We start from the raw sequence: 14,052 nt of genomic DNA on the forward strand, positions 1-14,052 counted from the left end.
ATCATAACCAGAAAGAGGCATTCAGAAAATTAACTCTTGAGTTCTGCTGAGCTCCCCAAAATGGGATTCTTAGGAAGCAAAGGGATTGAATCACTGCATTTCATTAGTAAATAAATGAACTTTACTTACTTTCTGTTCCTTTTCCGGGCTCGGTTGTACGCTTCTAGACCTTCTGTTAGTGTCTTCAACTTCTCCGGCTCCACCTGAGTGAAGGTATGAACACCAAACCACATTACCCAGACCTGCAATTATCAAACACTGCTTTTACTTTACTGCTAAACATGCATTAATACGGAGTCTAATTTCACTGCATCCATAAGACACCAACCTTCTCAGCAAAGATAAGTTCCCGGCTGGCTACACAAATCCCCTCAGGCAGACATGTATGTATGATAACTCCTCTAGATGTCCACACCACTAGCAACAGAAATACAAAACCCAAGCCCACAGCACTTAAAAACCAAAAGTAAGCATGGAAATAGCATCATTAAACCCTTGTTTCTCTTTATATTATTAATACGAACGCTTATTCAAGTCTCATTTCCTGTACTCATATTTTACAGCTGTATTTTACGCCTTTGAGTGCATTACAATTCCAAGTCGCCTAGCACACACGATTGGATTTTTACAGAAGCCGCTGTCACAAAAGCGTTTCACATTACCTCCAGTTTCAGGTTAAAGCACTTAGGGCCTCAGCTCAACAACGCCGCTAACGGCACGGCCGAATTCATTCCCGTTTCAGCAGAGCCACAGTAGGTGGCTCAGTTAAAAGGCTGAAGGTCTTGTGGGGGGTGGGCAGGGTGTGAGGCTCTATGCATCAGGAATCACAGAATGGTTTGTGTTGGGAGGGACCTCAAAGCCCACCAGTTCCACTCCCTGTCACGGGCAGGGACACCTCCCACTGGCTCAGGGGCTCCAAGCCCCATCCAACCTGGCCTGGAACCCCTCCAGGGATGGGGCAGCCCCACTGCTCTGGGCACCCTGGGGCAGGGCCTCCCCAACCATCAGCGTGAAGAATTTCTTCCCCGAGTCCCCACTAGGGTTCACCGTACCCAGCTGATTTACTGGCCTTCAGCAAGGTCTTTTGAGAGTTTTTGGCTTCAGCACATCCCTCAGCGACCCACTGAGTCAGGAATGAATCCGAGCACGCGCTCAACAGGCTGCGGAGCTGAGGTCAAAAGCGCCTTAACTGGAAACCAAAGTTCTCTTGGCATCAACCACAATTACAATCTTCTAAGCAATCTGTATTTAAACCGCTGCATATAATCACTGGCACCACCAGGTCGGCACCAGTTAGTGCTCGCATAAACAATAAAAACACGAAAGAAAAGAAATTATCTCATCTGTATGCCCTTATCATTCGCATTCTCCAAATATCAGTCCGTTTAACGCTGCGTATGACTTCGATTTGGCTGTCATTTCTGCTTATAAAAGCAAAACCAGGTATTTAAACACATCAATTTAAAGAAATGAATGGATAAATCCCTTCTTCTTTGTCAGCATTGCTACATTTTGCTTGACTTACTTTTCGATCTTGGCATAACTTAACAAGAACCCTGCACAGCATTTGTTTCATTACAAAGTACAGCTCGTATTCTGACACAAGGAAAATTAATTCTATACATACAAATTTATTAAGCACGCCTGTATACAATCAAAAGAACAGCTTTAAATGCAAATTCCCTCTAAACTCGGCCTTGTAATTACTAAAGAGTTTATTCCCATAATAAAACTGAATTTCAGACACCACAGAGTGAAGTTAATGAGTGAGTTGACAAAATATCTAGAAATAAGGCCCAAAATATTATCTGTTCAGACCAAATTTCACAGGTCTTGGACTTACACATCTGACAATGAAATGGGTAACGCTGCTGTTTCAGGAACTCACAGGACAGGAGTCATTGGTGAAACCTGCATGCGGGGTGACAGATTTCTATTTGCATGAAATAGATGCAATTGTAGCATTTCTCCCTTAAAACTCTGCTTCCTTTTCCTGTACGACTGCAGATGCTCCAATAAACCCTCTCTGATTCAGCCTCAGGAAAAACACAAACGCACACAGCAGAAATAGTCTCGATCAGAAATACCCTTCCTACAGCTCCCTAAAAGGAGGTTGTAGAGATGCGGGTGTTGGTCTCTTCTCCCAAGTGACAGGTGATAGGACCAGAGGGAAAGGCCTCAAGCTGCACCACGGGAGGTCTAGACTGGACATCAGCAAATATTTCTTCATGGAAAGGAAACTCAGGCACTGAAACCACTGCCCAGGGAGGTGGTGGAGCCCCCATGCTCGGATGGGTTTAAACAGCGGGCAGATGAGGTGCTTGGGGATGTGATTTAGTAGACGACAGGTACGGTTGGACTGGATGACCTCTAAGGTCTTTTCCAACCTAATGAATCTACGATTTGAAATGTGTGGAATGTTTGTAAGGATAAACAGGAGAACAAAATACACATGACACTCACAGAAGGAGCAAATTGGCTTCGCAAGCTCTTGAGGTGCCTCTCCTACACTAAATCATCATGAATGGAGGAGATGTTACTTTGGCTGCCCTACTCTCAAGCCTCCACCTGATAGAATGCTTAAAATCAGCTGAAGAAGAAAATATAGTTTTTGAACCGAACAGAATTAAAGGGCAATGAATCATACAATGCGCTGAGTTGGAAGGGACCCAAAAGGATCATCAAGTCCTACTCCCAGACATCTTGATCCTTTCCTTTGGGAACTTTCCTATATGTCAGAGTTGCCGTGAAGGCCAAAACATACATTATCCAACCCCGTGCTATGTGTGAATACGTGGAACCAAGTGGAAGGGTTGGTTATGCTGACCTTGGACAGACAAGAAAGCTGAGTGGTAAATATTTCTGAGAAGGGCTAATCTCATGTTTGGGTAACAAGGGACTTCCTTTAAGGAAAAGGAATCGATTTCTTCATTATCGACACCTTGTGATGGTAGAAGAGTAAAAAACCTGGCAGCACTTTTTGAAGAAGCAAACTGCTAAAATAACACAGTGTTGGAGGTGACTATAACAGATCCACTTGAATTAATAATCCCCCACACCTTCATTCACAGTAAGCCATCACAATGCTAAATAATACATACAAATGGGATTTTGGGGATAAATCACAGTTCTTGTAGCTGTAGAACTATCGAAGCTCAGTTTAAGAAGCCTATTTTTTAACTGATGGGAAGTCCTCCTGAGAACAGGCCGCCGAGGGCAGCGGGGGAGTCCCCAGCCCTGGAGGGGTTCAAAACCCACGTATCCGCAGTGCTTCAGAACAAGGGCTTGCTGGTATTGTACAATGGTTGGACTGGATGATCTTAGAGGTCTTTTCCAACTTTAACGATTCAGCAATTCTATGAATAATCATTAGGAAATGCACTGTCAAGAGGCAACAAACATTGTTTGATTTTCACATTGTTGCTCTCAAAGCCTTGTTCTTATTTAGGTGATTTGATTTGGGTAATAATCCAATTAATTAATTAATGAACTACGCCTCCTCTGGTTTAGGGTGCGTGTGGCTTTATGCTCGCTTCTCTCCTTCTCAGAAATTCCAGCCGCCGCTACTGCACTCCCCTTGGGTTCCTCTTTCATTTTCCAGCAGCCAAACATCCAGAGTTTATTAGGAAACAGAGGGACAATAGTCCTCCCTCCTCCCGTTAGGGAAACACCATCCTAGGTGCTCTTCAAACAGAAGCATTATTGAATTTAATAGCCAAAGTCTTTTCAATGGAAACAAAAATCAAATTGTGTTTGATGTGAAGAACAGAGAATATACAAAGCGCCGTGAAATCCCAACAGCACAGCAAAATTAAGGTTACAAACCAGGAGCTCAACATTTCATTATACAAACACTTTAAAAGAAAGCTCTGCAGAAAATACAATTTTCAGAAGTGCTGGTGACTCCCACCATGAGCTGCAAACTTTTGGGACATTTTGAAGGACAGGATTTCTAAAGACCATTTGATTTTCAAGGTTATTTCTTTTTGGTTTTCAAGGTTGTTTTTTCGTTTGGTGTGGTTGGTTTTGGTCATTTTTCTTGTCTTCAGACCAGGCTGCTCAACCATCTCAGGAGTTGTACAACACCTCCCAGCAGTGTTTGAGGGTGGGTATGGATTCCACCGCGCGTGGGAGGTCTGCCTAGTTCCAACCACAAACAGAACGATACAGCACACGCACATTTCCACCTCTTTCATATTCCCCTGTCTCCCACCTTCCAACGTGGCCTTTGGAACGCTCAAACGCTCTTCTCATTGGAGAAAATGAGACATACTTTGAAAAAAATTACAATTAGTACTATTAAACTAAATTCAACGCCTTCCGATGGGAGATGCGCTCCATGGCGTGGGACTCCCTGATGAACAACTCGACGCAGACTCTCTCGCTGCCTCTGCGAGTGCCGTGCCAGCACTGCCCAAGTTTCCAGTTTGCTTCCACTATACAATAAAATCTGCACCGCTGAATATAATATTACAGAATATATAACATGATGTATAACGTACATAAGATGCAAAATTAAAGAAGGCAGGTTGGCACCCAAGCAGCTGCGAATTCCGGTATCCACAAACCAGTGAGTAAATGTATCAAATTGCTATGGAATGCGATTGAAAAAATATCATTTTACAAAAGTTATAAAAAATGTGCTCTTAAAATGTATCGAATCAGTCAGGCAGAGATGGATGAACCTTGCGAAGCCCTTGTGAAACCTTGTGAAGTCAAGCCATAGCTGGAGCATGTGTGCGGGGTAATTACGGTGTTTAGAATTCACGTGGGACAGTGATATTGCACACTTCATTTTTCCAGTTTTGTTTAATCTTTACAGTTCGTGGTCTTTCCCATTTGCCTGTACTTTCTAAACTGACTCCTAACCTGTAACGACCTGAAAGGAGGCTGTGGTGAGGTGGGTGCTGGGCTCTTCTCCCAAGTAATGAGACGAGAGGAAACGGCCTCAAGTTGTGCCAGGGGAGGGTTAGATTGGATAGTAGGAAAAATTTCTTTACTGGAAAAATAGTCAAACCCAACAAAAATAGTCAGAGGTTGCCCAGGGCCTCGGTGGAGTCCCCGTCATGGGACACTGGACACGGTTTACTGGGCACAGTGGGGTGGCGCTGATGGTTGGACTCAGGGGTCTTAGAGGTCTTTTCCAACCTCAGTGATTCTAAGGTTCTCTGATTTTATAACTCGGGGATCCAATGAGCTCTAACGCATTCAAATATTTTCTTTGAAACCTTTCTGGCTAAGGAGGTCAACAGAAAAGCCACCTATGAAGATACATTGAAGTTCTCTTGAGCTAGGGTTGAAACCATTTTGGCCAAGCATGGCCCAAGTCATTTACAGCACCAATTCATCAAAGACCTGGTGGACTGTCTGGGGAAATTACATTTGTGCATCAGTCTTGGCTACCTCTACGATGACGACCTGCAGGAAGACAGCAGTGGGTACCTACGGATACCCCAGTTCCAGCCTGAGAAGTCCCTGAGCCATGCACTGGTGGGATTCAGGGGCTGCTGGTGAGAAAGTTCCACTCAACATGTTCTTGTGCTCTGTCTCCTCTAGATGTCTAGATAGAATTTTGGGGAAAGGGATGCTTTGGTCTAACCCACTAACACCATTCTTACGTTCTACGCTGCCGTGCAAGGTACCAGGCAGGTATATCGGGAAAAAGGACATCATTTTAAAGTGGTTTGAGGTATCAGAGGTAAAACATTACTTCATTTCATCTTTCCCTTCTGTTTATGCATTTTTAAAACAGCACTTAAAAATATTTATATATGGAAAATACGAAATATTTTATAAGAACTACAAAAATATAAAGTTACACAAGTAGTGGAGACCAGAACTTGAAATATTTATCATAATAAAATAACCAATAACTCCTCGGCAACTGTATTTTCTCTATATTCCCCACCAGGCATATGATTTGTTGACCAAACCCAACGGATTTTAGTAAGAAAGAGCAAATTTCAATGCTTTCCTCTCTATTAAAAAATGGTCGAAACCACCTATCAAGGTAAAAATGCACACGCATTTCCTCCTGAGGAGTGTAGGTGTCAGTCAGCAAGCTCTTACGTATTACAGACTCCTCAATCTGATCAGATCAGTTTTCCTTTTTGTAGTTTTCAACACTTCCAGATACTTCCATATCAGTTTCTTTGGACACAGCCAGAGGTTCAACTAAATACACAATATAAGTTAAACAATTGTTTGGTAACAACAATTTTCTGCGTAGCAAGGTGGTTTTGCATCAATTAGTCAGAAAACCATAAACGGGCCAAAATATTATCTGTTTCACGGCATTGGTAGAAGTTTCTTATTGGGTAGCTATGGGAAAAATGGAAATCAGCAAGCTGTGGTTATGAAAAAAAGCAATTTGTGCTACTAAAACAAGAGACAAAGAACAAAATAAACCCTGGACCGAGATAGGTTTGATAAACACTGGCATAGGCAAATGTACCCGTGTACCGAGATAGAGAGAGATGCGCATAGATATATAAATATACCTTCCCCTCCTCAGCGTTTTGTTGACATGAATTGTGAACCTCTTCTTCTCGTACTAGTTTTCCAGGCCATGAAGTCAGTCCTTTGATTTGGCCCCAGACCAAGTCGCCAACATTAAACGTCCTCGGCCTGTAATGGATCAGCTCGTTTGAAGAAGGGGAATCTGGGTTCCTTAGGTCATCTTCACTACTGATGCTTTTAGCATCGGAAGGGCTAGGCACACACCCGTTAATGCTTTTGGCATTAAAATCTCCATTGTAATGGATATAGTCTTTAACCAACGAACTTTCCAAGCTATTTGAGGAACTTGGGGATTGCTCTTCCAGAATCAGGTCTTGTTTAGAAGTGTTCAGCAACTCCCCAAACCCTCTGTTCTGCTGAGGCCTATTCCCGTTTATGTGTGCACAGCGTTCCACAGTGTTCTCCAGTCTTTCCTTAAAACTCATCATAGTTCTTTTGTAATTATTATACCTGAAATTCTCCTCCAACATTTTATCGCTTTGACAGTTCCGCTGTGATAACAGTATCTGATGCTGCTCGCCTTGTAACAGTGGCAATGCAGAGATGTTATTGGGCCTCTCGTGACAAGGACTACTATGGATATGGGTAGAGTGGTCTAGAAACTCCTCACATTTCCACCTATTTAGCTCACTGACAGGACTTTGCTCCCCTTCCCACTGTTTTTTGGGTGTGTTACAACTTGATGATTTGTAATATTCATACCCATCCCCTTCACTTGAACTTTTACCGTGCTCTGAATTCTTCAGGATTCGCGTTCCTCTAGTGTTCCTTACCCTACCTTCGTGATCAGAAACGGCAATGTTTCTTCCGTGGATTACTGCACTGACAGCACTAGAAAGATTTAACGGGTCTCCGATTGAGGCTGTGAAGGCACTCATGGCACTCAAAGCTGGAATGGGACTCATTTGTGTTGTACTGCTAACGGCAGTGGTGATGACCACTTGCATTCCTTTGCTTGCAGCATCTACCACTGCTTTGTAGATCGCGTCCACCGACGTATCACCCTGAGCAGCGACGTTGAGGTTGTCCTTTGCCTGTTGTCCGAGAGATGGTTCAGTTCTTTGCTGCAAATCACAAGATGGTTCTTGGAAAGGAGGAAGCAGAGTGTTGGAGCTCTCGGGAACGGGCGCCATTCCCATTTGAGTGATCATTCTTTTGTTTAGGACAGCAGCGTCTTCCTGCATTCTCACCTGGAAAAAAGAGAGAAAAAGATGGAAACTGCTATTCTGCTCAAAGTTTCACTTCAACAGATAAACTTTGTTTCATTTTAATAAAAAATCAGCATGGTGGCCAGGGGGAGATAGAAAACAAAACCCCCGTGATTCAGAGGAAAATGGAAACAGTGGCTTTTGGACTTTGCCCCATAGATCAAGACAGATGCCTGGCATGAAACGACACAAGCTACCATGAGGCTACACTAGCAATGCTTTCAGAGTCTCAGGGATTTCCTCTTCCATTGAAGTTTAGTATCCCCTTTTCTCTCGAGTCCTAAACAACTCGGCCAAGGTTGGTATTTTGTTTCTCATCTACTCTGGTTCCTTTCCTCCTATAAACTGTTCTTCTGGGCTACTTGTATACTTCTCATTCAGTTCCTGGAACATAAGCCATCATGTTCCTTTTGGAATTGGCTAACATTCCTGCCTTCCCCGCTCTCAGTTATGTGCTCGTCTCTTTTTCCTTCCTCGCAGCCCGTCTCTGCGCCCCCCGGCACTGCAGCTGCAAGGTCAGGTGCTGCCACAGCGAAGCGTAACCTTCAGCTTAAAGTAATTGTGCTTTTTGTATTCCTCATCACATACGGAGGCAGTGAAGACGATGTCAATAATAGTGCTATAAATATTGAAAAAATGTAAAAAAACAAGGGCAAAAATACTTCCAAAAGCTCCTTTAAACACTTCCTAAGACTGTTTACAGAACAGAGGATCTGAAACAAAACAAACACTGAGACAAAGCTACCAAAATTGATACGAAGCCAGAAGTAATAGGTGAGAGGTCTGTGATTTTGCAATGACAGTGAAACATCTACACTGAGGAAACAACGTGTCTTCTTTTGCCTTCTTAAAGGGTAAAAGTACTTTCTGACATTACCTGCATGCTTCTGTCTTCACGTCTTGAGTCCTGCAGCAACCATATTTGTACTGAATAACAATAAATATGTACTGTAACTCGGGTTTTATTCCCTAACCAGGTCCCTTTGCTTCCCGTCAGTATCTTAGTTCGATAACTCAACTTCCAATATGAAGAATTATCTGTTTCGGTGCCTAGCAGGGAGGTCCCATTTCTGCACAGCTTGTCACTGTAAATTCATTCTAATGCCAGTTCTCTTCAGCCTCTACAATCCACATCACATCCCTTCAGTGTCAGTGGGAATATAAAAGGACTGGTACACACGGTCACCTATAATCAGTTTCTAATTACTCTAAAGTGCTATCAATACCTATTTCTCCCCACTGAATCGTTAGACTGGTCTAAGTGGGAATTTATGATCTCTACCGCAGAATGGAAAATACTTTTGCTAACGATGCAGAGTAATTATCAGGACATACACGGCATATTTTTTTTCCAAGACATGCAGTAAAGCTCTTTCTAAACTATACCCGTTTTCTAACGAAGAAGGTATCAAATGTCAGCAACAAACATTACTGATCTGCAAACCCCAAAAACCTACTGAAAGCGGCAAGCGACAGCAGGTATCACGTTGTCTTAATGACTCAGAAAACATCAAACTATGGAGGTGATAGTTTAACCTACTGAGAGTTGCACATTTGTTTGAATAATGATTTTGTTTTGCTTCTTACCTGGAAGTTCTGGAACAGACATGCCATTGGGTTTGGGTTGTTAGCCGGGCCGGGAATCGGGGGCTGCCCTTGAAAGCCTTGCATGTTCTGGTACCCCTGGAGAAGGTGCTGTTGCTGCTGAGTTGTAGGAAACATCTGATTGTTGTTTAACAGCGACTGGAGATGACTCAGCTGATGGTTGTTCAAAGTAGCGTTTATAGATGACACATCACCTGCAATTCAAACACAGCGAAACACAAGTCAGACGAGTTTTCCAACAGTCAGGAGGAACTTCCTTCACTCCAATTCTAACTGTAAGACAACATTTTCTCCCTTCAATCTTCTACGGAATGGTCCTCTAGGCACGTGTCTCCTACTCTTTGTCCTTTTCTTGCTCCAATATTGCTCCTTTTGCACATCAGCTCTGTCTGGACTCTTTCTAAAGGGTTCTGACACGACCGTCTCTGCCTTCAACGCTACACAGGCACCCAGGGCAGAGTGAGCTCTGATGTCTCGGGACACTGCTCTTGGTTAGCAAAGAATGACTGCTCCAAACTGGGATGGCGAGGGCGGAGAGGAGGAGGAGTGCAAGCAAGAGAAAATAACTTAAAAACCCCAACAAAAGTAGTTTTTCATTAACTTCGACCAAATAACGTGAGCTAACTGCAAATGAAAAAAAAGCTTTTTGGCTCACCGGCATCTGAGCCAACAAGTCGTGGCTGCCCCATCCCTGGAGGGGTTCCAGGCCAGGCTGGATGAGCCTTGGGCAGCCTGAGCCAGTGGGAGGTGTCCCTGCCCATCACAGAGGGGGTGGGAACTGGATGATCCTCAAGGTCCCTTCCAAACCAAACTATTCTGCGATTCCATGATTTGTTTTTTACAACTACATTAACGCTTTGTATTACACAAAAATCTCACTTTGCATTAAAGTTATAGTAAAATAAATATGCTGTTAAACCTAAGTCTGTGAAAGAATAAAGCTTGAAAAGGTATCCATTTCCTATGTTTTTGTTTGATTTTTAAAAGCTCATGTTTTTCTTACAATTGCCATTCACAGAATCACTGATCAGTTGTATTTCACATGGGAAATGTAAAATAGGGCTGAGTTCCTGATAGCAATTTAGTGGGTAAGTAGAAGGTATTAAGTTAAAATGCTTAGCAGCTCTTTGTCACTATTTAATTCCTCCTCCTAGACTATGCGTTAGATCGCGCAGTCCAAACAACAGAGAATTACTACAATATTACATATTCTTGGTAAAAATCATCCAAGATAGAGGAGAAAAAACTTGTATTTAAGGTCTGTTTAACCCCCTGTTTTAGGATGCAGGTGTTTGTCAAGTGAGGTTCCCTGAGTTTCAAAAAGCCAAAGTGAAAATAAAAACAAGAAATGAGAAAACATAATGCACAGTAAAGGGCTTGTCTTTGGACTTGTGCGAAGACCTGCTCCGAGTGCTTTCTGGATTACTTTACAGCGAGTAGTGCTTACAGTTTTGGCACCTTGGATTCGTTTGGAAATACGCACTTGGCCATTTTTCATCTTCCGCACAGCCACTCGTCCTAACCCTGTGATGCCACACGCACTTGAAATGAAACGCCGCATCCCAGAGATGCTCCTGTGCTTTTTACTACTTCAAAAAGGAAACGAGTCCAATTGCTTGCAGAGCTTTAAGGCGCATACGGTCTAGGTGGCATCAGAATTACCAACGGCATACGAAACAATTTCCCAAACCACTGTTAATTGGTGCTGAATTGAATCGGAATGGGTTTTAAATTTCTTACAATAACAATTAAGGTTTTGTCAATAATAAACAAGCTGGAACATACAAAAGCCTTACAAAAAAAAAAAAAGCCATGATAAAGCGGAATCTTTAAAAAATAGAAACTAGAATGTGAAATTCCCCCTCCCCAACCCTCTTCCTTTTATTTTTTCCTGTTATATCTGTGAAGAAATCGAACTTACCAAGCAGACCTGTCCCCAGTAGAGGGTTAAGTAGCTGTGGCACCACAGAGTTATTGTTGAGTTTAGCTGGACCAGATGCATTCCCAGCATTATTAGATATGTTCAGCAATGTTTCTGCCATTGACACCACTGCTGTCCCACCACCCAGGGTTGAGACAGACAGTGCTGCCACTGCTGATGATGTAGTGGTTGTGGTAGTGGTTGCCTGGGAGGAGGTGGCTATGGAAACCTCTGGATGATTAGCAGAGTTGCCCGATGCAGAGTTGAGGACACCTCCCACCAGCTGGGGATTCAAGGCCATTAATGCTGAGGCCCCAGAGACAGCGGGGAGGAGCAGGGGGTTAGAAGTAGTGTCAGCGCCCGAAAAGCCCGGCATGGGGTTGCCCAGGGGGTTGGTTAAAAGGGTTTCCACCCTGCTGCTTTCTGACTGAGCGCTCGGCAAATGGTCAGGTGGGGCTGTCATCTGCGTTACTGAGGGCAAAGGGTTATTTTGCTGCTGCAACAAATCTGAGATGGTCAGATTGAAAGATGGCAGGGGAAGCATGGCAGCTGCTTGGGCTTGGTTCTGAAGGAGGGTTGCTAGAAGCTGAAAATGAACAGGCTGTAACACCTGCCCATCCATGTCACTGGAGAGAAAAGTTAAAGCAGCATTTACATTCGGGTTGAGAAAACCTAAAGGGTTGAGGTTGACCTCAGACTTGCCTTCTCCTGCTGAAGGCTGGAGTATATTTAATAGATTCTGGTTTAGGAGATGTTGCTGATTCACTGGCAAAGAGATAGGCAGAGAATTGAGGAGGTTTTGATTCAAAGAATGTGGAAGATTGTTGTTTGAAGAGCTGTTCTGCGGAAAATGAAGCGAGTGTTCGTGGCCAGCAAAAGGAAAGTCACTCCCAATGGGCAGCTGGCTCTGAAGCGGGTTTGCAGCTGCAGTAGTGACTATAACACCATCTTGAAGCACAGATGTTGTCTTTGTGATGGCAGGTTGGCTGGTGCCGGCTATGGCTATCGACGACGACGATCCTGAACCCCCTGCAATGCAGAAGAACAAAACTATTAATAGAATACTGCCTGCTGGGAGACAATCATTGAAGTTATAACGCAATGAGGTTTGGCCAGGAAAGGAGGAGGCTGAGGGGACACCTCATCAGTGTCTACAGCTGCCTGAAAGGAGGTTGTGGTGAAGGCAGGTGTTGGTCTCTTCTCCCAAGTGTCAGGCGATAGGACAAGAGGGAATGGCCTCAGGCTGTGCCAGGGGAGGTTCAGATTGGACATCAGGAAAAAATTCTTCATGGAAAGGGTTCTCAGACACTGGCAGAGGCTGTCCAGGGAAGTGGTGGAATCCCCATCCCTGGAGGGATTTAAAAGATGGGCAGGTGAGGTGCTTAGGGATATGGGTTAGTAGTGGACAGGTACGGTTGGACTCGATGATCTCAAAGGTTTTTTCCAAACAAACAATTCTACAATTCTATGATTCTAATCCAAACCAGTTATGTTTTGATACCCATGTACAGGAAATAAAACATTTTGAACATCCAGACTTGAGTACTCTTAAAATACGAATGACTTTGCCACGAGCTACGTGCTGCGTCACAGCGATTGGGGATTATTTAACCATACACTTGTATTTCCCTTACATTTGAGTGAGGACATAACAGCATTTCATTCATCGCATATTTTAATTAGCATAGACCTAAAAGCAACCATAAATTAATATAGTTAGTTGTGGACCAGTATGAAATGAACCACGAGGAAGAAGGATCAACATGAATGGTGCTGGGTGAAAGTGTGTGTGTACACGTGTAAACGGAGATGTGGACCTTATGCTCTTCTATTTCCAGGTCTGTTCCATCAATGGGGTCTTGGAAAATTAAAGCATTATTTTGGACTTCTGAGGAAAAAATGCAATGATGATGATTGCACGTTGTGATGATGCTTATGATAAAATTTAATGAGCAAAATAGGGGAGCAGGCAAAATACCCCAACAATTTATACAGAAAACGGTGTAAATAATTGGGGTGGTCCAGTCATATCCATCACCTGGCAGGAAAAGGAATAGCGTCTGGGTAGGGGATTACATGGAGAAAGGGAGAAAATAATGAAGTTCTTTAGGTATTTTTATACCTTATTACAAAATCTGAAGTATAAAATGAATTATTCCTTGTCTTTTACTTAAAGCAGTCTTGAACTGACAGTGGCCACACACAAAAGCTATGTGAGAGGAGACTCGGAGTATTAAAGCAAGGGAAATTGCCTAAAGCACGCCTTTCTGCTTTAGTCAGAGTGATTCACTGCAGAACATTCGAGTATTGAAATGATACACTGCTTGTATATAAAACTGTATCATTATAAATGTATGTAACTATGGTTCTGATGCAATAAAATCATTCCCTGTTCTCAGCTGCCCTGCAAATACAGCTCAGAGGAGAGAGACCAGAAGGTATCAATTATCAGAAAGTATCAATTATCATTTTTCTAAACAAATGCTGTTTGAAAAGAGAACTTTGAAAGGCAACTCCACTGGTAAGCAGTAAGAACCGAACCAAATCTTGACATCCTTTGTGACTTAAAATACCATTTTTTGATAACTGTAAGGTTATGACAACTCAAAAAGGTACAAAACTAACAGAGGAGATGCGGCACTGCATGGAACTCGGGAAAGATCACCCCGCTCTCTCCCAGGTACCGTCATCACATTTCAGTCCAGGAATAAAATAACAAATGAACAAAAGAGAAAGTAAGACCGAACAGTGATCACAAAGCAGAGCACCTCCTGCTCTGCTGTGATGTGCAATACGTTC

At 43.1% G+C, this 14,052-nt stretch overlaps 1 protein-coding gene across 9 annotated transcripts in view; it reads right to left on the bottom strand.

Moving 5' to 3' along the window:
* Positions 1–14,052, bottom strand: part of MBD5 (methyl-CpG binding domain protein 5) — a 140,707-nt gene that overhangs the window by 9,452 nt on the left and 117,203 nt on the right. For 6 of the 9 annotated variants that reach the window (XR_008450457.1, XM_054070343.1, XM_054070341.1 and 3 more), the window contains 4 exons: positions 11,254–12,282; positions 9,315–9,526; positions 6,501–7,709; positions 130–242 (listed from right to left, as the gene is read on the bottom strand). Coding sequence is in view for 8 of the 9 variants with exons in the window: in XM_054070343.1 (XP_053926318.1) it covers positions 130–242; positions 6,501–7,709; positions 9,315–9,526; positions 11,254–12,282 (2,563 nt within the window). In the remaining variant the exon portion in view is untranslated. The remainder of the gene's footprint in view (positions 1–129; positions 243–6,500; positions 7,710–9,314; positions 9,527–11,253; positions 12,283–14,052) is intronic. The other 3 variants (XM_054070346.1, XM_054070347.1, XM_054070345.1) reach the window with 3 other exon arrangements.

This window comes from Cuculus canorus, chromosome 6, assembly GCF_017976375.1.
Source record: "Cuculus canorus isolate bCucCan1 chromosome 6, bCucCan1.pri, whole genome shotgun sequence".
Classification (NCBI taxonomy): domain Eukaryota; kingdom Metazoa; phylum Chordata; class Aves; order Cuculiformes; family Cuculidae; genus Cuculus; species Cuculus canorus.